We start from the raw sequence: 26,135 nt of genomic DNA on the forward strand, positions 1-26,135 counted from the left end.
ATTTCCATGAGTCTAACATTATTCAGTCTGCTGAAGTAATGCCCACCTTGAGATGCCTAAGTGGGTGTCAGCTGCAAGGGAAGTGTTTTTCCTCTCTCCCACTTTTGGCAGCACCAAATACTCTGAATTGAAACAAATACAAATGTGAACAAATTACAAATACCCAAATATTCCCTGTGTCCCACCAATAAGGGGGAAGCACTTTTTTTTTTTCCCCAATTTCTCTCCAATCTAATTACACCACAAAATTAGAATAGAATATTCCAACTTATTAAATTACTTCTTCAAGGATTCAAACCAGCAACTGCTGTCTCATGAGCTGCCCTGCAGCTGTGTGAAGTAACATAACAACCAGTTAATGCAACAGCCATCTCTAGCCCGTGACCTGGAGGAGGGAGTGGGTACACGTTTGTGTCTGAAGCTGTATGCTACATGTTCCACCCCTTCCCCTTTCTCCAGAGGAGAGCTCATTTCACGGCCAAACTTTTTAGTTGGTTCTTGAGCACAAACAAAACCACCTTTGTGCTGGGAAGGAGGCAGGGAAAGCAATACAAGTGGAATTTCTGATGCAGAATCTTTCTTTCCGTTGTTCCCCCTGCAGAAAGCTGCCCGGCCAGCAGCAGCCTCTCGGCAGGAGTGGGCTGACAGTCTCAATAAAGCCAGTTGCAAAACTGATCTGGCTTTTCAGGGCCAGACAAAAAGAAAAGAGTTGGGACCCTTCTAAAGCAATGAGAGGTTTCCTTTGTAGGACTGAAGGCTGAACAAAGGCTCACAGGAGACTAGAATTTTAACTCTTTCCTTATTTCACTGTTTTAGGCTCAAGTGGCATTTTACAGACTTAGCCAGAAAATTCAATTGGTAGCACAGATGAGCTGTGGCTACAGGAGTATTTTTAGGCTTGGTTTCCAATGAAAATGGAGTAATCATCATTACTCAGTGATGCCTACACTCACTAGTGCCCCTCTTTATCTGCATTCTTGCATTACTTTTGAACCCAGTGGCCATACTTAACTAAAACCAACTCAGGAAAAAAGCCTCAAACTTCCTACAAGAATTTCTTACAAGAAGGAAATGCTTTCTGAAAACTCACAGGCATGGTAAAAGCAAGCAACTCTCACAGGAAGCTCCCTTACTATCCAAAAAAAGTACTCAAGTTAGGATTTTCCCCCTGTAGAATTCACATGGGTCCTCTACATACCAAAATACTGCAAAGCTTCCCTAGGGGCTCAAGCCCATGGAGTAACTCTCAGGAATATTCAACTCACAGGCAAATCTGATTCAGAACTTTGTTGCTTCTCACTTGAAAATTCACATTCTTTTGTCATCAAGACAGGTCCCCATGAGAGACCAGCACTAGCATTTAATGATGCCTGTTACAAACCACTCTGTAACTGGGTTGTTTCTCCTGTAAGACAAAGTGTCTAATCACCACTAGCACTGGGCTGTGTCTTCAACAACTGCATTCAGCAACATGGGCTTACCTCAGCTTCACAGAAAACACCTTTTCTTGGTTTTCAAAATATCTGAACAACATCTGCATCTAGAGAGCAGGTTCCACATGTGGGACTCATAGCAGTTTGTCTTTTGCCAATGTGACTGACAACTGGAACAAATGAACATCATCTGTGCCACAATTCATGGACTTTCCCAGTGAAGAGCATCTCTCTTATTACTAACCTGTTTCACAGGAAATTGGCTTCAAGTGCCAGCCTTTCTCATACATCCCAAGTCAAGGCCCTAATCCACGCAGGACCAAGTGCTCATCCAATGGATCTAAGCATTACATTAAGCAGAATGCTGTTGCAAGCACCCCTCAATTATTTTATTTATCTAGATAGCCAGATCCTTCACTCTCTTTGCATTGGTAATGCAAGGTTACTATAGCAACACCTGTGACCTGCCTGATCAAGATAGCAGAGAAGAGCTGATGCCTGGATTAATGTATTTGTAGGCTTAAATAGGAACTCTAAAGATTAAAGATTAATAGTCTATGAAATTCATAAGTACTCTACTCATGATGTTACACTTATCCCATTTCCTCTCCTTTTCCAAAAACATTTATCTCTAAATACTAGAGTATGTGATGCAATATATTATGACAACACTATTTATACTTGCTGTTTATTTTCTGTTTTCAGTTTAGCACACAACTGAATTTCTTCATAAGGTCCTAAGACTAATGTATATTTATGCTATGGTTGGCCAATTTATTAGCATCTTGTAGAAGCTTGAGTTCTTAATCAGATTTTCAGAATACTTAGATTTCCACAATATTTAAAGTAAGAAAATTCAGGACAAGTCAGCCAGCTAATGCAACATTAAACACAGAGACATCTTCAATTTGTTTTTTATTTTCCTGTACTTAATAGGTGCTTTTTAAGAGTCACTGACTTTCATTCAACTAGAGACTTGCTTGCCAGCAGTCTGCCACAAGTTCATAATAGATCAACATACATTTAGATGTTTCCTTGACAGCTGTTCTGCAGACAAGAGAAGACATTGCTCCTGAATCCAAGGCTGGAGGAAAGCTGCTCACACAACCAGGATGGTGACATGAAGGAGTTGGACAGGGAGGGAGGTACTGGGGAACTGAGGTAATTTTTTTTCTTTTCTTTTCCTGGTTTGTCATTAAAACACAGCTTAGCTACTGTAAGGATGTCGGGCAGAAACGATAGTTGTACTCTGGGTTTCCTCCATTACCACTGCACAAACTACCTGAGTGGGCACACATGACCATGGATCAGAAAAGCATGAGTAGTTCTACTCAGTTTTAACTGCTTCAGGTGCAGGACAGGCAAGGAATTCTCATTCTAAGCAATTATTCAAGCAAAAGAGACAAAACAGTGGGCCTTCAAGTGAGACTTCAGCAGCATAGAAGTCATATAGCGATCTTCCACAGAGCCACAAATGTCTCCATGAGACAACAAATGAGTGTTCATTGTTCTCTCTCAAGCAAGTCCCTTTTTTATTTTTTTATACATTTCATGCTAATATAATTCTTCTCTGAGCCAACTTCTTCTCCCAAAGGCAGCAAGATTACTTTTCTATTTTCAGGAAGGAGGGGAACTGAGCTTCAAAGTACAGTGCCTCAAAGCCATGCACTATAAAAACCTCCACCAGTATCAGTGGAAGAACTGATGGGGATGAACTAAATCCACTGTAAGAATATTCCGTCACTGCAGTCTTGACACAAAATGCAGACTCTGTTTTGGCCTTGGAGTTTCATAGAGCAGACAGCTGAAGGGATTCTTGGACTGAAAAGCTCTGTCATCGTATGGTTAGTTGGATTTGGGGTTTTTTTCTTGCTTTGTTGGTTTTTTAGCTTTGATTTCTTACTGTTGGTGATTTAGCTAACAAAGAGCTTTATCTCCTGCATTTGGCCTTTTCTTTCTCATTGTTTCAACTGCAGTCTGTAGACAGAATAGGAAAGATAGGCCCCCACAAGTCCAGTAAAAAATTTTGTTAGTCTACAGCCATTTTGCAAAAAAACACGTATTTCAAAGATATGCAGTTGAGACTGCAGAGGGAAGAAGCTGATTAAATTGGGTCCATCCACCTGGTTTTCCAGTATTGTTAGATTTCTACCTAATTCCAATCAACCTGCATAATTGACACCAACCCAAAAATCATTGCACCATATGTTAACTTCACACTTCTAACTTTTAGACTTACTTCCCTTTGATATTTTAAGGCTTTTGGCTAAGATTTTTAAAACTCGCCTTCCCTAACCTCCCAGCTATAATTAAATGGCCTGGTTTTATAAAAGTGCTGAGTGTGTCACACCGTCACAGAGGCCTGAATGGTACTTAGTGTTTCTTGGTTTCAATCTCGCACGTCACAAGTTAATCTTCAGAAAGTCTTAACTGCATTTCTTGCAACGCTCACATCAACCACCAAGGAAAAATCTTCCTATGCTCCCAGCATAACAGGAAGATGAGAGGAAGATTTTTTGTTCCACTATCGTTGCATTCCCTTGTGTCTTTGCAAATGAATATTACACCTCTCCAGCTAATATGACAATACATCATTTCTTCTCACCTCTTTGCACCCTCCTGTGTTCTAAGCCTTTTATTTTAATTGACTTAAGAAAAGGTTTTATTAAAGAGGACAGCACACTGGCTAGCAATTAAAATCTATCAACATAATTTCTGCAACCTCAAATCCTAGCCTTTCTTATCTTTTGCAGAAGAGGGTCAAATAGTCTCTAAAAACAACACAAAGACAAGGAAAAATATCCATAGATGTATCAAACGGATGACAGAAACATCTAAAATTTATTTTTGTGTTAAAAGTTTTGTTGATAAAACTAGTCTAAAATATCTTATCCAAAATACCCATCTAAAAAGATGCCAAGTAAAAGCCTCTAGTGGTAAAAAGACTGGATTTTTTTCCCATTCTACCAGGATTTGCACCAACAAATAGCAATGCTGACATCATCTGCATTTTAAGGTGACTTTGTAGGTCACTCTTGAGCCTAATCTGGGGTCTAAAGCAAAAGAAAATTTGGTTCAGCTTCTTTCTTGTCCCCAGACTTCTTGGAAAATGTTGGAGAAATCCCAAAGGCTCTCTGTGTCTTGACTGTCGCCTTGTAAAAACACTGATGTAACAACTACGCCAATGTTTAAACATCTGCCTAATCTCTCAATTTATCTATACCTTTAGTGAACTGTCTTCTGCTATTGAAGTTCATGCAATTTTCCTAAACATACACTTAAGCAGTTTTGCTGACATAGCACTGTAGTGTACAGAGCAATCCCATCTCTATGGTGATATTAAAAATATCTGAAGCTATATAATGTATATTTTATTGTCATGAACCAAGTCAATATTTTCTTAAATCCCAGGCAATCATGTTCTGCCTTTGTTAAAGAATCCATGTGCTCCTTGTGTCCAAATTGAATCCGTTAATCTCTGCTGTTTGTCACCTCCAGATTAAAGCAGATTTGCAACCAGAGACAGTGTAGTGTGCTCCTGGTGCTGGAACAAAGCTCTCTCTCAGGAGCCTCTACTTATGTACAAAGGGTGAGAATTGAATGTTTTATGAAGAGCATCACAAGTAAGAAGGAAATTGTGTATTCCTTCAAGCTTTGATTCTACCTAACTGAACTGCATTTCACTATTGATTTTAACAGGAGCTATTTTATGCTACTAAAAGCATGCAAATAAGTTAGCAGCAAATAACTTATTTGTACCAAGTTACACCAGTTTTATCAAGATTGTATGATTATGACAAAGACCATATGTTTGCAACTGTCTAAAAAGCATCTGATCATGAAATTCTGTTTGGTTTTCTTTCTTAGCAAATGTTTGCTTTTAAAGGCTTTTTGTATTTTGTGAAAAATATGTAGGAGAAAGAATTTTTTTCTTAGGCAATTCTTAAATATTTTGGTAGAGAGCACTGAAAGCAAGGTTGTCATAATAGAACCTGACCTACTGAGGTGTTTGAAGTTACCTTTAATGAGTACAAAAACAGCTAAAACACAGTTAAAATGTAAAATTACCATTAGTATGTGCTTTGTCTAACTTAGCAATTGATGGAATGCAATAGGAGCAGGGAGAACAGAAAGCTGGTATTAAGGACTCAGTAGACATACTGTACAAGTTTTGATGCTTGATTTTGGAATAGCTTTAGTCTGATCTGATGAACTGAAACCCATCAGCAGCTGGAAAGCATTTTTCAGTATAGATTCACTTAGAAGAAAATAATTTTGCCTACTCCACTATTTTATCTATACTGCAGCAGAGGGAATGAGCAGGGGATTAATTTCAAAAGTGTAAACTAAACACTCAGGCCAACACATGCAATCTGAGTGCCATTTAGGGATTAGAATGTGAGTCAAACACTTCTTATTAAAAAAAAAAAGAAGTAGTGTCCATCAGCACTCACAGAATTTTCGAATTCACCCAAGACAACTAGTTTTCTTCATTATTAGCTTTCTCTTCTATTCACTGCAGTATGGTATTTGCCAAGGCAGTTTTCCATCTTACCTGATGTAGATTGAATGATACCTCTGTTAAAAAAGAGAGGGTGTTAAACTATACTAAAGATCTTCTAAAAATATTAAATCTGCATCTGTTGAATAAGCTATTGAATATAATCAGAGACTAAAGGTTTTGTATGAAAAATTTCAATTTAAGCTTTACAAGCATTAATTAAAAATAAACCAGCAAACATGCAGAATCTACTGTTCAGCAATAAACACAGAAGAATTACAGCTTTGTCATTTAGATGAGTAAATGACTTGCTTTGACTAATATACGGCATAAGCAAGGAAGACACCCCTCTCTTATTAGTCTGTATCAAGACTATTTCCTTTTACTATTTCATATCTGTCATCAAGACTAATGCTGCCAGAAATTGTGTGAAGTCAAGATTTTCCAGTTTTGATTTCAAAGGTAAAAACCAAAAATAAAAAATCCCAAATCAAACAAAGTTCTGTTTCAAATGAGTAAATTTGTGTTGTGCTTGTAATCCAGCAGGCTGAGTGACTGCGTTTTTGCAGCAATGGACAGCACAGTCTCTGCCCTCCCTTGGACATGTACTGTGCAGGGACACTTGATGTGGGAGTCATGTCCAATAAATTGGAGGATCTCCACCCTGGAGACACAACAGCAAAAAGGGAACATTACCAAGCATGTTCACACATGAACATCTGTCACTCTGTTCTGGGTTAAAAAGTCAGCTTTAGATCTAAGTACCTATGTTACAATATCACATGTATTATTTTAAGATGCCAGACCTGCCACAGCTACTGTACTGAAGGGCTTGGTGGCTTGTCAAAAGCACTACAAAGCATTTCCAAAACTGAACCAGTAACAGCATTTAAACAACTGTCATTTCTTACTGATGTCAGCCTGTGCATGCAAGGGCACATAACAGCAGGAATTTATTAATTCCACTTGTGCTCTAGGATGAGTATAACGCAGAACTGCTCATGTCAAGGAAATCTCTGGGTAACCAGCACTGTATAATGGCTCTCCCAGCCAAACTCATATGTCACACCTTGAAGAACAGGCATTCTTGGTGAGAAACTCTTTTCCTTCATGCAGTGCAGGAACCTGACTTTTAAAGGCATTTGAATTACCATAGAAAGACCTAGCTAAAATCTTTTTATCAGAGACCCTCTCTACCAGGCCAGCATTTTTCTTCACTCTTCACCAAGACATAATGCCTCTTACTTTCTTCAGAAAGAGAAATTGTAACTTTTTTAGCCAAGCTTCAGAAGATCCTCCAAACTTTGAACTCCCTGTATTTCTAACCCATAAGTCCCTACGTACTAGTTTTATTAAATCCTCAAAGCAAACTTTTCCATAGCTGAGTACTCTTTCACTGTGTCCTTACTAGCATTTTTTCATGTTACAGTGAATAAAATCAGCTCCTAATCAGGTGATCTGAGGTTGTTCTTTATCTCCCAGCTACAGTAACCTCCTTATCAATCTGTATCAAATCCAAATATCTCAGAGTTAACTAGGGCAGGAGGTTTGATTCTTAAAACTGAAATAAAACTCCCTCGCCTCTCACTTTCCTTAACAATTAATCCCAGCTCCGACTCCATCTGCTGTCACTTGGAACTTTAATGAGGCACTGAAACTCTGTTCTACTCAGATACATGATATCTACTCAGGAATCACAAACAGATGCTTCAGTTAAAAAAAAAAGCACTGGACTACTTTGTGCATTTCTGCTGAACAACCAATAAATGAATGTAGTACTGACCCTTTAGGGGTTCTTTGGTGTGAAGTGTCTTCTTATTAGAACGTCCCTATATTTAAATTAAAGATGCTTTTGCAACAAAGAAAATAGCATGGACTCGGCACAGAGATGTTGTGGGGATAAACATTGGCATTAACTTTCCCATGATAAGCACAACTGCTGCCTTACAAGAGCTGGTGACAGGCTGGTGCTTTTCAGAGCAAAACTGAACTTCAAATCATGGGGCTTCTCTCCTACAACTGCCCGTGACATTTGTCTTCTCAGACAGCAAGCCAGAAACACCAGCAGTCTGAACACTGATTTGAAATGGACCCAGAGAGATTGAGTTTTCTAGGACAGCCTGGAAAGAGAACAAATACTAACGGCAAAATAAATGAGTTTTGTACAGCCTTTTTAGCAATACTACTCACTACACAACTTCTTGTGATACAATATTAGACCAAGCTAGTAAATGAGTACTGATCCTTTGCCTTGAAAGGAGTTTTACTTGATTGCAGCAGCAGAGATTGCTGTACTTCATGTGCTATGTAGTATATATATGTAATATATGGTATATGAAATGAGATACAGAGAGGTATAGCACTGAGTTTTCTTTTAATCTATAACACAAGAGTGTCAGAACACTTGTGAGCAATGCAGGTCTTAAATATTTGCCATTTAAAGACTTTATTATCTTCTTTAGAAAATTTTGAAATATATTTTTGGCAAAGTACTTCACTGCACTAGGTTTTGGCATCTGGACTCCTGCTGTAAAGACCTCACTAAAAGTCAATATATTGTTTATAAATTAAATTAGTTATTTCATGCTAAAAAATATTACAGTTGCAAGTCTATGATCTCAATCTTTCAGGGAACTAAATGTTAATGGCACTGAAAAAAAGTTCTCTTGTTCCTGTGGGACAGAATACTATAATATCCATGACATAAAAATGCTAGTATTTCACAGCCCTTGAGAGAACCCTACTCCCTTCACAGCACCTGCAAGGGAGCAATTAGTATCTGTGAGAATGTCACATGACATAGAAAGAAATGATCTTGCCTATTGTAATTTTTATTGGCAGACGCTAGCTCACTGGCATGAGGTGCTGGAAGAGACCCCTGCAGCAGAGATGAGGTGGAGTGGGGGCAAAGGGACAAAAACCCATTTGTCACATGGCTATATAGTTTTCCCTATTTCTTCTCATAGTTTTATCACCCACACAGTTGGCAGAGAAAGGAACCAGTATCTGCAGTGGAAGAACGTATTGAATTTCCAAGGACAGATGCAGGGTACTGACACAAGAAACAAAGGGTCAAAAGAGCATTTTTAGATCACAGGCTGAATCAAATCATTCCAGATGATTAAGATTTCTGGGAAAGAGAACACAAAGGCAAAGCAGCATAGATAAAGACTTCACAGAATTTGTTTTGAATAATATTCAGGTTTAACTATAGCTCAGAGAAATACACCTAATCTTGGTGTACTCCGAGTAGTAACTGCAAATGATGCTCCTAAAGAGCTGCCATAACAGACTCAGAAGCTGCCTCAGCATTCAGAGCTCACAAAGCACAGAGAAAGCTGAGCAGAAGCAATGCTACCAAGGGCAAACTGACTGAGTCTCATCTCACTGCTTAGGATGAGTAACTTGATGTCTGCCAGGGGCTCACTGGGGGCAGAACCACAAATCCCAGCAGAAGCTAAGGTGTGCCTGAGAAGGCACATCATATACTGTGTGCTGGGAACCCACCTCAGTGCGCCAGGAGAGCCCCTGAGCAGCCAACCAGCTCAGAGACACTGATGAGCCCTCAGAGGAATTTCAGGAAAAGACAGAAAAATTTATGTGCAATACCAAGTACTCTTGGCTCGTTTCATACTTTTTTCGGCAACGCAGTGTTTGGTGTTTATTTGTTTACATTGCTTCTAAAAAGTGAAGAAAGCATGAGAGCATTAGAGGTGCTCAGGGAGAAGCTCACCCATCTCCATCAAATTATGCAGGTCAGTGGTTGCTCCAGATTAAATATTAATAGAATAACTAATGTCTTTCAGCAAAGACTTGGGTTACCTTAGTACTTGCTGAACTCATGGCAGACTTCCTCAGTTCCTCATCTGGGTATAACCATGGCAGAAAACAAAAACAGTTAAGAAGGTGATGTGAAAAGCACATGTTTATATGATTTAATATAGGATGGATAACAACCTTTGGTGCTCATGAAGTCATAGCTGGTTATTACAGGGTGATCTATGTTCCATAGCTTCTACTTAATCCTGATTTGATTAGATGGACTCAAGGGCAAGTAGATCTTCTGTCAGACTTGGAGACAAACAACATAAAAGCCTCTCTGACCCCAGCACAGCTGTGGTATTCACATGGCTGACTAGAAATTGTCCTATTAAAGCTTTCTAATATCTGGTTTCAAGCTTATCCTCTGATTCACATCCATCAGTTACTGCAGAAAGGCAACAAGATAAGTAATATATATGTAAACAAAGACAGTAATATATATGTAAAAATTGAAAAACCTAGGCTAAGTATATTAGGCTGAATCCTATCGTCATTATTCTTCTTCCCCTCCTCCCCACATACATATTTAGGTAACTGACTTGCTTAAGCATCTCTAAATAATTAAACATCTTTAGCATTCAGGCAACTCTCAGGCTAATTTCAAACAAAAGATAAATTTCCAGGCTTTCACAGGAAGCAACTAGATTGGTCTGCCTGTGCCTGTGCTACTGAAAGCCACAGGAATCCCTCTGACCTGACCCAGTATTCATTGCACAAATGAAGTGGCACATATACATGCCAGTTCCCCTCTGCTTGGGGCTGTGCAGATATATCCAAATTCTCTTTTAAGTTGGTGTGTACATCTTCAGTCCATTCAGCTAACTTGGATCATTTGGATTTAATTTAAGCTTTGCCTGGCAAAGTGCAACTTAATCATCAGGAAGCAGTGGATTTCAAATGGACTGCTCAAAGAATCAGCTCATAGTTGCTGCTGAGCAAGGGCTTCAGCCATGAAACTGAAATTTCTGTTTGCAAAAAATTCTCCTGAGTACCACAGTACAAACACTGACCAAAAAAACTGGACACAAACATACGGCAACTGTGAGCAAAAAAAATGCAACTACTATCTTATTCTGATGGAACACAAACAATTTAAACAGCCTAAAGATCTGTTTCTAAATGTGCATGTTTATACTGACATCTTAAACATCGAGCTACAGTAGGGGTTACTGTATGAATAGTAAAGAAAATGGGACTACTATTGTCTTTAATGAGGCAGGACCAAGGCCTTGATAAGAAGATGGAAACAACATGCCTCTGAAAGTTCATAAGCCATTTCAGATAACACTTGCATAAATCCAAATGACAGGATGACTAGGAGTAGTGATGTTACACTCATAGGGACTGTGTTTAGAGAAATGGAAAGGGCAGCAAAGATACATATTTAAAATTAATGTGCACAGGAAGATGTTGAAGAACTGCAAAGAGTACATAATTTTAAACTACAGATAATAATAGCAGAACACTCTGTGTACCCTTAATATTGCATCTATACCAAAGCAGTATAAACAAGAGAATGTACTAAATTTATATATTGATAATAGAATGCATTTTAAATAATTAATCAGAAAGCTATTTCAATTTTCATATGTAAGAAAGAGCCAAGTGATCCTGACTCAGTCAGCACAGATATGCTGGTTAAAATGAGTACATACCTAGACCCACGTGAGCTGCAGCAAGCACTGTCTCCCGTCCAGCCAGTTGCCAGGAGCTGTGAAAAATGGTTAACAGCATTGCAGGTCTCCAGAGGGAGTGAAATGTGAAAGGGGCATAATGCGGCAGAAAGAGGAAACACTGAAAGTGAGGAAACTCTGATTTGTGAAACGGGAAGATGGAGCAGCAGGGAAGTTCTCAGAATCTCATAAGGAATCCAGTAGCATGTTTCCTCCATGAATAGTGATCTAAGCTTTCAGGCAACCAAAGGATCAAAGTCCGGACTGTGAACTCTCATTTTTGTAGAAAAGTATCTCTTTCAAGCCTACACAAGCTTTCAGTAGCTAGATCAATGTAAATTATTGTGTCTGTTAATGAATATAGGACTCCTGCATGTCCCAGGTAACTAGTATGGCACCTTTCACAAGTACTAAATCTATTTAGAATCACAGAATCATTTGGGTTGGAAAAGACCTTTAAGATCATCAAGTTCAACCATTAACCCAGCACTACCAAGTCCACCAGCAAACCATGCTCCTGAGTGTCACATCTGCACATCTTTAAAATACCTTCATATTCTACCACTTCCCTGAACAGCCTGTCCTAGTGCTTGACAACCTTTCTCTGCAGAAATTTTTCCTCATATCCAATTTAAACCTCCCCTGGTGCAACACTGAGGCCATTTCCTCTCCTCCTGTCACTTGTTACTGGGAGAAGAGGCCATCCCCCACCTGGCTACAAGCTCCTGTCAGGTAGTGGTAGAGAGTGATAAGGTCCCCCCAGAGCTGCCTTACTCCAGATTAATTAATACATAACTCAATCTCCCATTAAAATCACGTCAGCTTTTATTACATTTATTTGTATTGGGTAAAAATGTGTAAACTCTTCCTTCTTGATCTGAAAGGATCCAGTGCTTAGTGCACTGCCCTTGGATTTAGACCAGATTTTGGTACCCTGTTTTGCTACGGACTATGCACAATTTTGGACTTAATCTCTTTGTACCTCAGTAAAGGATAAAGCTGCTGTATTTCAAGGGCATGTGGAGTGTGCTAAGTTCTTCACTAGGACTGTGTGGATCTTGAATGCAATCAAAGCAAGCATTACACAGCTCAGAGAGGCAGGTAAATAGCTGATGCGAATTGGCTGACTCAGCAACAGTGCACAACCTGAGTCCTGACCAAGTCCAACTGATGGACCAGAACCAATGAGAGCAAGAATTCCAGCCTTCTAAAGTGAATAGGAAATATAAATAAGCATGGTATTTCAGCTAAAAATATAATAAATACATTAAGAACAATTTTAAATAATATATTTTTAAACTATTATGATGTTTTAATATCATAAATGATGATATTTATTTCTACTTAGTTTGCTGGCTTCATTTTTTTTTTTTTTTGGTAAGGCAACAGAATAGATTATATGTCAGTGACCATTGTGCAAAAAATGACAGATGTGGGTTTGTCACCAGAAATGGTTCTATTGACTTTATTGAGTGTTTCAAGATCGATGTGCTGTATTTGAAATTTAACACTCCTAAAAATTAGCATAGAGGGTTTGCTCTATCTAAATGAAACCAAAAAAATAAAAGCATAAAAATTAAATAAAACTTACTTATTTACTGTTGAGATAAACCACTAAATATTCATTTTTATTGAACCTACCTTGCATTCTGCATTGTAAGTTGTTGCACCACCCTAGTTCATCCACATCTCTGAACTGAACATCAGGATGCCTCTCTCCACTGTTAAATAATACAGACCAAACCAACTGGTAAACTCATCCCTGGAGAGAAAACAAAAATCATACAAGAAGAAGAGTCTTTTCATTAGTTTTTTCAATCACTGACATAGTGTAAAAGCAGGCACTGGAGTTTTTGTTTTAGTGAGGAAAGTCAATTTAACAGTGTCCCCAGTTCAGCACAACATTTCATCTAAGTTCATACTATTAAGTCAGTTGTTACCCCCCTGGCCAATACAGCATTCCAGTTACAATGCAATTTCAGCACATGCTTTGAATGCTTTGGTTCAACGGGGACACAGCTTTCAAGTATCAACCACTACTGACCCACACTGTGATTTTTCCCTATTAATTCCATATGGAGATTAGAAAAACGCTACTTGTATCAGTCACTATCTTCAGCTTTAGCTAGGCAGTCTAATAAATTTGCATTAAAATATTGCATCACGTGGTAGTAAAATTACTTTAATAAAAAGGGACTTTTATTTAACAGACAAAATAGTGAATAAAGAAATGCAGGTGTAATAGAATCGGATGGAATAAAAAGACAACATCTGAAATAAATAGTTGCTAAATTCACAAGGCAGGAATGTGAGAAACACAACACTTCAACTGGAAAAAGCTGACTGTCTTTCTTAATATTCAACAGTAGGACAAGTGAGACTTTGGGGTAGAAATGTGACCTAAAGACATAAAGACTTTGGCTTTAAAAGTTCCATCGGAACAGGTAGTAACTGAAAAGGCAAGAGGAAGCCTGGAGATGTTAATTGTGTGTACACAGCTTAAAAAGGTTGACAAGAAGAGACGCTCATTCTGTTTTTCCTATTTACTTTGCCCTTGACTGTAGTAACCTGAGACAATATGTAAAACTGAGGATTTCCAGAGTGCAAAATACTTTGGAGCCATACAGGAGACAGAACATGAGAAATGTCATGTATATCAAATGGAAGTACTTAACCAAAATACAAAAATAAAAGGTGTTTATTTTGTAGTTTAGTTCACCATCCCACTACTTATCCTGTGTTCCTATGACAAGGAACACAGATTACAATATTTATTATACCTCCAAAAGTCTTCCTGTGCTCTGGAATTGACTCAATGAGTACTCTATCTTAATTAAAAATAGAGAAAAAATAGTAAGAGACCATTTACAATAAAAACTGCAATTTTGAAGGAGAGAGGTTTTAGGACTTTTCAAAAATGTTTACCCTATATAATATGACATGAAATGGCTTTGGAAATTTGATTCCAAAAGCTGCGAGTAAACTAAGATGCTGTTTGCTAGACAGATTCTTTTGCAAACTTTACACTCTGTAGTGAAGACTCATTCTTTGGCAAGAGTACACCTTGCCGAAGTGGAGAGGGAAACCGGGAATGACAATGGCCAGGATGCACTGACTGGTAACAGGTTCATGGCAAAATGGTTCTTAACATGTAACTAAGAGTGGGGGTCCTTTCCATGGAATACTGCAAAGAGAAAAAGTTCATATGGGTTCAAGAGAGACTTCACAATTTAATAGAAGGAAAATCTATCAAGGTTCACTGACTGAATAGAAACCAACTCTGCTTCAGGAAGTCCTTGAGTAGAAAATTATGAAAGTCCTGGAGAGGACCAGTCTGTTCCCATCTCTTTCCCAAGGCATCTGCTTTCAGCTGCTGGCTCATTTTTTTATGGGTCTTTCTTTTCTGGCAATAAGCATATTTCTGTCCTATTCACAAACAAGTTTGCTTTCTCTAAGCATAAGAAAAAACACAACAATCTGGCTATTTGACTTCACTAGTTGTGTTCTAGTATATGCCTACAAAACACGAGGGTAACTTTGCAAGTAAGAATAAAGCCAATTTTTAAGCAATTATGCCTTAGAGTAATTTGAATGCTGCAACTTATTTGCTTACAGGATGCCCACGCCACAGTGTCAGCATGTGTGGGGGTACCACACAAGCACAACTTGCACAAGCCCTTGTTGGGGTCCCTCCCCTGCCGTGTAGCCCTGGGAGAGGGGCCCTGAGGGCACAGACACGGGGTTTCCCTGCCCCTGCTCAGCCTCGTTCCCATTGGTTGGTTTGTGTTCCCTGCGCGGGCAGAAGGACCCTTGGTCCCGTGACTGGAACAGTTCCTCAGCAGAGCCCCGGCCATGCGGCTGGAGAAATAAACATCTCTCTGAAACAGCTATCAAGAATCTGTCTGTCCATATATATTTCCTTTCCACGGGACTCCTGGTTTGATATATGCGTGTTGCAGGATCCCCACTGCAACAAGCCCTGTCCTGCCACGACTCAGCAGCAGCAAAGCCCCTTTTGGCAGCAGTAGCCACTGTTGTCTCATAACTAAAAGGTCTGAAAAAGACCTAAAATAAATTCTTAATGATGCTGCCCACTTTAATAACTCATTAAGGGCAGAGATATTAGCCAGATCCAACTGTCACACATCACCAGGACTGAAAAAGCCATGATCTGTCTGGATAAAATCTTAGAGAGCACAAAGAGAGCTCTAAGGGGTCTGGCAAAGGAAGGAAATTTCAGCTGGCTGTTTAACTTGTGTTAGCTAACCAGACACTACCTGTGTCTCAGTTAAAGATACTTTCAGAAGAAGAAAAACAGAAAATCCCCAACTGCAACTGAAGTGACACAGAAGTAACCAACATCAGCTGTCTCTATGTGAAACCAGGTGTTGCATTTGTCACAGCTAGTCTATGAAAAGGCTCTCAGCTGAAAATGTGTTGTCACAGGGTTTCTGGAGCAGCCAGGTGACCAAACAAAATTAGCGGGAACTCCTGCCTAGACAACATCTGTTTCCTCATTCTGACCCATTCCCTCCCTCCCCCAGGAAGTCCTTCAGCCAGGCACACGTGCTTTCCCTTCAGAATCAACCCACATGAAGATTTCCCATTCTGGCCGTTTGCTGTGGAGGGACAAAGGCTGAACTTCATATGAAAAATGTTTACATTGACTGTCTCAGCCATGAATTTTTGAAACTCTGGGGAACAGAAGGAGGCTCCACACTGCCTCCTTTTCTCCCCCTTTTGAAGCATAGCCTAATGTATCACATGACATTTTCTTCTTTTAATGCATCTCTAAGAAATCTAATAAAAACTGGGTTTTCTCCCTTTTAATTACCACATGAGCCACATACACACAAGACAATCCAGAACTATGGTTCACCCTGAATATTATTTCAGTTATTTTGCTGAAAACGCTCCATGCCAACACCAATTTGGAGAAAGACAAGCAATTACTGCCATTATTTTTTCCCATATAGGTCATTTAGCAGTATAAAAAGCCTTCTATCCCTGAAGGAAGCTGACAAATCATAATGTTCCGGGCTTTAACTATGCTTTACTGAAGAATTAAATGTGTGCTAAGTATATATACAATTTATAAAACATAACCATCACAATTGAGAAACAAGGATTCACATACAAATTTTTGTCCTTCCTAACACACATTTGCCTGTTTTTCTTCTAGTGCTTCTGACTCAACACAACTTCATCTCTTTTTCCACCAACCTCTGCTTCTGTTCCTGGATAGATTTGTGTTTCCATTATTTCCTCTCTTAAATCTTTTTCCTCTCCCTCCTCACCTCCTTTAAAATGAGTATGAAAGAAACTTATAGCCAACCCAACCCGCTAGCCTTAAATCCTTCATAATTTCACTGTGACTTGTGGACTACATGAATAATGAAACTCCCTGTCACCAGAAACCTAACCAACACTCTTTTTCATCCCCTCCTGTCACATGACAGTTATGAGCACTCCTGATGCATACAGCCAGCCAAGCCAGCATGGAATCCTTTTTTTCCAGATAAATACTTTGTTTACAACCACATGAAATTTCAAAACTTCCCAGCAGAGAGATCTGTATCACCTTACTGGGAAAACCTTGTGTTTGGGGCACTGGTGGGGCCCCCCTTCGCATATCAGATGCAGGCTGTGAAAGAGGCAAGTGCCTTCCTACCAGCTGCCTGTGACATGGCTCTGTTCACTGGTGCAGACTGTTAAAGGTCAGAACACGGAAAAAAAACCTATTTTCTGAAAGTCAGGAATTGTCTTTTGGATTGCACATCCCAAACGTGAAGTCCACCATGTAAGCAGGCAGAGCTTGCTCTGTCTCAGATTACTCATGTGCAGTCTACCAACAAGTAGATAGGACAATGGAAATAAAAAAAAAAAAAGCTTTGAAATCCAAAAACTCACTGATGAAATACATGATTGACAAGGCACTGAAATCCTCTGAGGACCAGACCCTAACTGAAGTTTAACTGAATCAGGGTAAGCCTCTGTTGAAATTGGAGTGTAATCATCCTTCTCAGACTTCTTTAGATCACAAGTACCTGCAAGCTGGAGTTCTCAATTTACAGCTGTTTGATAAATATGAAAATGAGTAAAAATTCCAGGTGCAAAATGCTAAGGAGCAATTGCTGCCAAAATCACAGCTCTGGTACTGAATTAGTGCATTTGGAAGCCATCTGTGCTCTTACAGATCTGATTACAGGTGGCAATTTTGCTGATAGTGGCAAATGATTATCAGTGGCAGCAAAAAAAGGCTGTTTTAACTCTGAACTGTTCTGTGGATGAATTTGCAATCAAGCTGTCTGGGCACATCCACCACAGCAGACTAAAAAGGAGAGAATAAACAATATCCATGGCCTACTAGTAAGAAGAGGATGAAGGAGGTGTGGCCCTAAAACACCAGGCACTGATTCATACCCTTTTCCTAAGTTTTGCACCTTTCCTCAGCTCCAGGCAGTCACACAATATCCCATTTCTGCAGGATTACATCACGTGGGCTTGGCAAATGAAAAAAAATTCAAACTTGTTTTTCACGAAGAAAATAGGGTTTTCCTCTTAAACTACAACTGTTCCTTCCTGCTTTTATGTGCAGGGATATTGGAAAGAGATTTCTACACTTTTCCAAAGGTTTTAGACACAAGCACTTCCAAAAAAAAACTACCATGCAGAGAACAGAATAACTTTTCAACTGAAAGTATTCCAAGGAAAAAGCATTAATGCCTATCTGCTTATTGAACTTGGGTACCTCATGACATTTTGGGAGGGAGGAATTCCTGCTGGAATGAATGCGCTCAGTGAGGGGAACAGGGTACAGACCTGTCTGCCTACCCAGGGTGCCAAAGTGAATCAGCTCTGATGTTTTGTCTCTGATACACAAGTCTTATCAAAAGCTAATTAAAAATGTTACAAAGGCACAAGATCCAGTAGTCCCGGGGCAGTGGCAAAACCACAGCATGAACCATTGTCACCTCACTGTACTAAGAAAACAGTTTCTCTTTGGTTAGCTGAGATGACATTATGATTATAATGATCCTCTTAATGTTTAGAATACTTCACTGTTCCAGAGGGAGAATCTTGAGGTAGAACTTGCTTAATTTACGACACAGATTGCATGACTTGGATCCCACAATAGCCTGGAGTCACGCTTGCAGACTTCCATTCCTCCAGCATGGTCAGGCCCAGAGGAACAATGATAATTCTGGTCTCATTACAGCTAACTTGCTTTCTGCTCCAACAAGCAAGGTTTCTTTTGGTTTAGTAAATTAACTAGTACCTATCTATACAGAATAATGGGAGTCTTTCCCCTCTCTTACTGATTTCTGGGAAAAAAAGAAAAAAGAATATTCAACCCACATCCCAACCCACCTAGGAATTAAGACTTCTTACAGGATCTAAAAAAAAAAAAAGATATATGAACAACATTTGTAAATGTATTAATGTATGTCCATATGGAAAGAAAAGCTAAACTGTCCTTTTCTGTGAAAGAAACTCAACAGATTGCCTAGAAATAGGCAGCTCCCATTCCCTTCACTGAGGGAAGCAAATGCCATCCAGATGGAAATTATCAAATGGATCAAACAGCTACATTTTATTCCCATATGATCTTTGTTCTACTTATCACTCATTATACCAGGAAAATTATTTTTCCTATAGCCCAAATATAGTAAAAAAATATTATTTATTGCATGCTCATTCAAAATATTCTGTATTGAGGGTTTCCCTGATGAGATACCAACCTTGGCACACAGAAAGGGTGAGAAGAAAAGCGTCCTTCCTAATGAGAACATTCCTTTAAGATCTGTGGATTCTGTTAATTCCCACACTGTCCTGGCAGATCTGCAGCCGCTTCCTGATGCTCAGAGTGATGAAATGCCCCTTCAGCAGCCCTGCCACTTGCCAGGCTTTAAAAAGGGGAATACTACCAAGTCCCAGGAAAACCACATTGAGGTTCTTCAGCTACTTTTATTTATACTGTCCAATGGGTAAATACTTCAACTGTAAATTTGCATGGAATAAAACCTAAATTTAAAAATCACAAGGAGTCCTCATTTTTGCCCTTAGTGATTATGTAGGGCAAATATAATCAAATTCAGTGATTTAGGGGTCATTTTCAAAGATGTAAGAGGCGTTAGTTACCACTTAAAGGCAATGAAATCTGAATTTGTAGTTTTTTCTTATGACTTTGAGAAATTTCTGTAACATTTTATGTGGCAAAAATCACATTTGTTTAACATGTCCTCCTATAAATTTCTGATTATATAGATGGATAATTATCCTATTCTCTTATACAAGCTCTAGCTATTTAATTATAATATGATCTTCTTTTAGCCTGAAAACCTACAGCAGCACAAGTAAAGTCTTATATGAGGACATAAAATGGTTAACAGCTGTGGCTGACTGACAGGATTAGATCAAGAGCATCTAATCTAACTGGGCCATGTAACACTACCTTTTATTTCGCATTAATCATTGAACACGAGTTCAACTGTGTCATAGCTCGTTCAAGTGGGCCTATAAATTAGGCAATAAATTAAAAGTTGATTTTTTAATGTTGTGGTCACTAACAGATAACACTGGGTTCAGGTGCAGCAATCCAAAAATACAAAGGATCCCACAGCTCCATGGGTACTGATAATCAAGGAGGACTTCAACAAGCAGAGTCAGATATTTTGTACAACACTGTGACTCGGTAATTAGTCCCAAAACAGCCATTCTGAAGCGGGAAGAAGCCCCCAACATTAGCTTCCAGAGTATGCAGTCGAGAGATGCAAAACAATGTATTGCTACAACCTCTGTTCAAGTGAGACCTCAAAAGTAGTAATTGATAATAAGCTGTATATCATGTCATTTCTAATAAAACTTACAGACAGGACAACCTCTTCTAAGGGAAAAGCTAAGCTAAAATAATTAAACATGAATGTTTTTACATTTTCAAAGGATCAGATTTATCCACAACAGAAGTTATTACTCCTAATAATACTGCTAAGGCAATTGTCTTATTCATATCCTATTTGTCTATAAAATTTACAGTGTAGCCCAGTACTGCAGAAGACAGTATGTTTATTTCAAAACAGACATGGAGTGTTTGTTTTCATGCTAGAGTTTAGATTTTTTTTTCCCCCAAGGACCAGTACTAAACAGAGAAAAAGCCTTCTTTTCAAAATGGTTTATTAAATTGAAAGATGTGTCTTGACAATCACATTATTCTTTCCCCAGCATCCAGTTTGCCAGTGCAAAGAGCAGCACTCATTCTTAGCTGACATGTCATCTTCCATAGACTTGCAGGAGTCTGAGCAACTGCTTTTAATTTAGGAGCAGCAGAAACCACTTCCCTCCTGCACACTCTGCAAAGCTCCCAAGGAAGCATACCAACAAGGAATTGTTTTAATATCACCTTACTTAGGACACAGAAATTAAGAAGAACACAAAAGAGGTCAGAAGCCCTCTAAAGGAAACACATGTGCTTAGGTGATTTCCCAGGAGAACAGCAGTGCTGCAGCCACTAATCCACTGTAGAAAACTCTCCCCAGCTCAGGCTGAATTCATGTGTTTGAATACACTATTTTATAAGCTTCTGCCCTCTGTTCTGCATTGTCCTCTTTTACACTACTCAAGAGCAAGCATGCACAAGTGGAGTGCACAGTTCACAAAGAACAATGAATATGGCTTATTAGCATGCAAAAGCTCCCAAGTATTAGTACTACACCTGGCATATGCTCAATGCCTCACTTGATGAATGCTGCCTCTGATCTCCTGGGGCCTTGGGAGAACCTGTCAGGTCAACAAGGCTTCAGATCTACATGCACATTTTATTTCCTGTTTAATCTATTTATAAACTGGTACCTAAACATTTTACAGTGAACCCAGAGTTTGTGACTGTAAATTAAGACAAAACTATACAGTTAGTCCAAGCTGTAAGTATGGAGGAAGAGTCCTCAGGCAGAACATTCAAAAAAACCCAGACAGAACAACACAAAAGAGAGGCTCCCAAGTATTAATGTCCATTTTCTCTTCTATGAAGACTACTCTGGTGTTCAGAGCAGTCACCTAGGACTTAGGAGGAAGACTGCAAGTTTTTGTCCTGCTAAGCACTACCAGGCCACCACAACCAAGCACTAAATGACCTTGCTCACTTTACTGCTAAAGTATTTTGGGCAGGAATCACTTCTCCTTTTTCCTGCAGTAGACTGGACATCTGAGGTAGTTCCATTCCACTCATCTTTATAGTCAGTGAATTGAAAAGGCACCTCTAGAGTGCAGATCATCTTGCCTAGTTTAGACCTACATTATGATGAGATGAATCCTGTCCTGTAGGTCAAGTGATGATTTCTTGTCATGACTGCAGGGACCCCAAGAGACTAACTCAGACTTATAGATGTTCCAAGGAATCCCAATCCTTGGAGCATGACTTAAGCTTAGCTCCTAAACACATGGTAACCAACTCCCTGCCAGGGAGACAGACACCTGACAATCTCTGCTTGAAGGTCTGCAGTGTTGGCTGAGCTGTAAGCAATAAAGAGCTTAATTCTGTAGCCTGATAAAGATGTCTTGTCACCAGAGAAGAACCAGAAAATGTTGAATCAATTGTCTGTCCACATGAAAAAGTCAGTGCAAATGGCAGTCTCAGAGTCAACTCTAAGGGGGACAACAGGAATGTGCTGGTCTGGGAAAGGTGCAGATGTCAGATATAACAATCACAGAACTACACAACACTATGAGTTGGAAGGAACACAGCAGGATTGTAAAAGTCCAACTCCTGGCCCTGCACAGGACAGTTCCAAGATTTACACCTTGTGCCTGAGAGCATTGTCCAAACACTCCTTGAACTCCGTCAGGCTGGTGCTGTGACCATTTCCCTGGAGAGCCTGTCCCAGTGCCCAACCATCCTCTGGGTGAAAAATCTTTTTCTAAAATCCAATCTAAACCTCCCCTGACACATCTTCAGGCCATTCCTTCAAGTCCTGTCACTGTCACCACACAGCAGAGATCAGTACTTGCCCCTCCTCTTCCCCTCACAAGGAAGCTGGAACTGCAGTGAGGTCTCCCCTCAGTCTCCTCCAGGCTGAACAGACCAAGTGACCTCAGCTGCCCCTCACATGGCTTCTCCTCAAGGCCCTTCAGCATCTTTTAACCTTCCTTTGGACACTCTAAGAGCTTTATATCTTTCTTATATTGTGGCGCCCAAAACTGCACACAGGATGTCACCTGATTTTGCTTCCACTGCTCATACACCCCCCTTTTTTGCCTTATCTCCAAAGGAAAATCCCTGCTCAGCCAAGCCAGCCTTCTGCCTCATCTGCTTGACTTGAAACATTTAGGAATTGCCTACTCCTGTGCCCTTAGGAGGTGGTGCTTAAAAACTGACCAGCAGACATGGACCCCTGCATCTGCAAAAGCTTTTTCTCAGGGAACCTTACTCACTAGTTCCCTGAGCAGTCTGAAGTCTGCTCTCCTCGTGTCCAGGGCTCAAGTTTTGCAGGCACTTTTCCTCCTGTTTAAAACCAGAGATTTTAAACTCAATCACTTAATGACTGCTGTGGCCAAGACAGCCACCAATCTCCACTTCGCTCGAGACCTTCTCTGTTAACAAGCAGCCAGTCAAGGAGGGCATCTTTCTTAGTTGCCTTTCTTATGATTTAGAGGAGTCTCTTAGTTCCTCAAAGAGTAATTTATCAGTGTCATTGGCCTGGCTAGGCAGTCTATAGCAGAGTCCCATGATCACATCCACATTATTTGTTAGCAAGTAGTGTTTTTTTCTGGCTCTCCTAAGCATCATCACACAAGGTACTTTCTGTATGAACCCAACTCAGTCCATGTAGCAGACCGTGATTCTTGCCCACACCAGCTGCAGCTTTGTTTCTTAGGTTTCAAAACCCTGAAGAGGTCATTGCCTCCAACATGCTCTCCAGCACCCACTCAGGGCCAGCCACCTGCAACCCACCACTTATTCTGCAGAATTAGTGCACAGCTCCTTCCGTGGTCATCTACTCTTTAGCAGATTCATTGTGACAGAAATGGTTTCTGGTTATGCTCAGTAGCTATAGGATACAGAGAGTACACTTCTGCCTTGCAAAATGATGAGGCATCCAGATCATATAGGAGCCATATAAAGTAGATTTGTTATTTATTTCTACCAAGCTCAGGTACATCAAATGAGCCTGTCTGCTCATTCATAAACAGTCATTTGCAAAAGATCCTCCACCTACAAAAGGTCTCTAATTAACTGTTAATTCAGCAGCCACATCATATTGGTGATCACACCCAGCAGAGAAAAGGCACATAAATTGTAAGGGTAGCAGGGATGAGCAGAGCCCAGTCCCTTGCTATCCACAGGGCAGCTACATTATGGAGTACACTTTCTCCTACAAATCAGCTCCTCTGAGAGACAAGAACAGCCTCATGTCCCCAGGCAAAGCTCTCTGTGCAAAGAGCCACAAATTATCAGTACCCTTCAGCTAGGCAGCCTCACCCCTAGAATTTAAACCCCTTTCCCCAGAAGGGACTGTCTGCAGCCAGCTGGAAACAGAGATGCGGCTGCTGAGAAACAGAGTCCCCAGCCCACAGATGGGAAAGCAGGGAGGCAGCACTCAGCAGATGGTGGGGGCAAGGGACAGCCATGTTCTCTCTTTTTAGCTGCAGCTTTCAGTGAGGGTGAGAAAGAATCGCTCACAATTTTCAGCCCTGGAGCCACATTACAAAAATCAGCAACGTGCTCCAGGTGCTTCCCCATTAAAGGAGGCTTTGCCAGCCAGCCATATGCTGAGAAGCCACAGCACTTCAAATTCCAAATTGTCCAAATACAATTAATACAAGTCCAACCAAAACAAACTCCCAGCAATCTTTTACTGAAATTCCCTTTTGCTCCATGTTCTCACACCATAATCAAAAACACAGTGACTAGGCAGAACAGGCAGTATCTTAATTTCTGAGTAATATTTATTAAATATTCCCACAAACCCATGAAAAAAAATAACTCTCTCTCCATCCTTAGACACTTGACCTAGTTCACTAATGGCTTGAACACACAGTCTCAGTGCCTGGGAAGCCAGGCTCACAGCTGCTCTGGATCACCAGGCTGAAACTGAGCTGCTCTTGCACCCTGCTGAACCTGACCCACCATCTGTAACAGGATCTTCTTGCTCTTTTTCCTTTATTTTTCTTTTTTCTCTACTTTTTTTAAAGACCTGCTTACTTCACAAGTCATAGCTTTTCCTCTCAAGAACTTTCCACACAACATTAAGATTTCTAAAGGTAGATTCTGCTACATGAAATATGACAGTGGCCACAGTTCAAGAGACCTTTAACAAGGGTGCTAGTCAGTCTGGCTCCCACCATGGGCACCTGATACTTTCCCTAGTGGTGCCTAACTCCTACGTAGCAAAGGCTCATTGGTTTATGCATATAAAAGCAAAATTGTGCTAACAGTATTTTATACAACCACTCATCCTTTTTTTTCCCACTCTTTCAGTGGCAAAAGAGACAACAGGGAGCTAAACTGCTCTAGGGCAAGTGTCCCCCACTAGCCTGGTCCCACTGTCATCTACATTTGGGCTGGCATGTGGGGCACACAAGTGAGTGTCCTTCCCATGGAATCTACTTTATTTGGGAAGGAGAAGACAGATTCATACATACCTGGATTTTTAATCTGCAGTGTAGTCAAGGTACAACCAGAACTTCCACTGCATAGTCTTAGTTCCCTCTTAATTTAAGCTTTAAATTCAGTCTTTAAAATAAGAATTAAAGACATCAGTCTCTTTCCCTGTCATTACTTGTATTTGCAAATCCCAAGAAAGAGAGGAAAAAACAAAGAAAAAGAATGATCAGCAGAAAATCACTTCTTCCTATTATTTTAAACCCTATTTATTTATGCCAAACTGCATGCAATTATACATATATATAGGTGTATATATATGCACATAAATGTTTTATACATATTTATATGTAAATGAACACATTATTCTATGGTTCACCATTATCCTGACTGATAGGATGATCAGAGCCATAGAATGTAGAAAGACTACATTCCTAACTAAATATAAAAAGCCATTGTGTCTGATATATTCCATTTTCTGTCCTAGCCTTTGTTGTTCTCCTTATTCCCAAGAACAAGCTGTTGTGAGAAGGATGGTCCTAAGTCAATGCTACTAAGTGCCTGACCTGATGAGAATACATTTCTGCAAACAGATGTGTGAGGTTTTTTGGTTTAATCAGGCCTTAAGAGAAAGGTTTGTACTGTAGAAATCTTTCATGCATTATCTGGTTTTAATTAGGGGCTTTAATATCCATCAGGTTATGGCCTCAATGAAAAGGCTGTTACTAAGAAGGTATTAGATAGTGCTTTTACAAATCAGAATTGCTACTCAAAAAAAATATAAACAGGGATTCTTAGGGACTAGAGAAGATTTAATCATGGGCAACTTGTTTTTGTTCTGACTCCCACAAATACCAGTCCTGAGTATGAAGCTGAGTGACCATAGACTGACCAAAAGACCTGATCCCCTAATTTCCTATGGGCATGAAAGCTTTTCGTAGCACAAGGCAAGCAAAACATGGGGAGTGGCAGGCTTCAGGAGCAACCCTCCTGCATTTTCTAAAAATGTCCAATATACAGGAGAACCTAGAGTCAACACTGGCAGCTTGAGTTTTGTCCTCTTCCCAACTTTCCTGTGCCTTCCCAGCCTTCTCTAGCATATCAGTTCT

At 39.9% G+C, this 26,135-nt stretch overlaps 1 protein-coding gene across 12 annotated transcripts in view; it reads right to left on the bottom strand.

Annotated features, from left to right (window-relative positions):
• Nucleotides 1-26,135, bottom strand: part of JAKMIP1 (janus kinase and microtubule interacting protein 1) — a 228,040-nt gene that overhangs the window by 18,835 nt on the left and 183,070 nt on the right. For 7 of the 12 annotated variants that reach the window (XM_019287012.2, XM_010401933.3, XM_010401931.3 and 4 more), the window contains one exon: nucleotides 13,071-13,191. The exons of 2 other annotated variants lie outside the window; for them this stretch is intronic. In XM_019287012.2, the coding sequence (XP_019142557.1) occupies nucleotides 13,154-13,191 (38 nt within the window). In that variant the 3' untranslated portion in view covers nucleotides 13,071-13,153. Of the gene's footprint in view, nucleotides 1-9,756; nucleotides 9,801-11,411; nucleotides 11,468-13,070; nucleotides 13,192-26,135 lie in introns of all 12 variants that reach the window. 3 more of the 12 variants (XM_019287009.2, XM_010401926.3, XM_019287010.2) reach the window with 2 other exon arrangements.

The sequence above is a fragment of the Corvus cornix genome, chromosome 4 (genome assembly GCF_000738735.6).
Source record: "Corvus cornix cornix isolate S_Up_H32 chromosome 4, ASM73873v5, whole genome shotgun sequence".
NCBI classification, from domain to species: domain Eukaryota; kingdom Metazoa; phylum Chordata; class Aves; order Passeriformes; family Corvidae; genus Corvus; species Corvus cornix.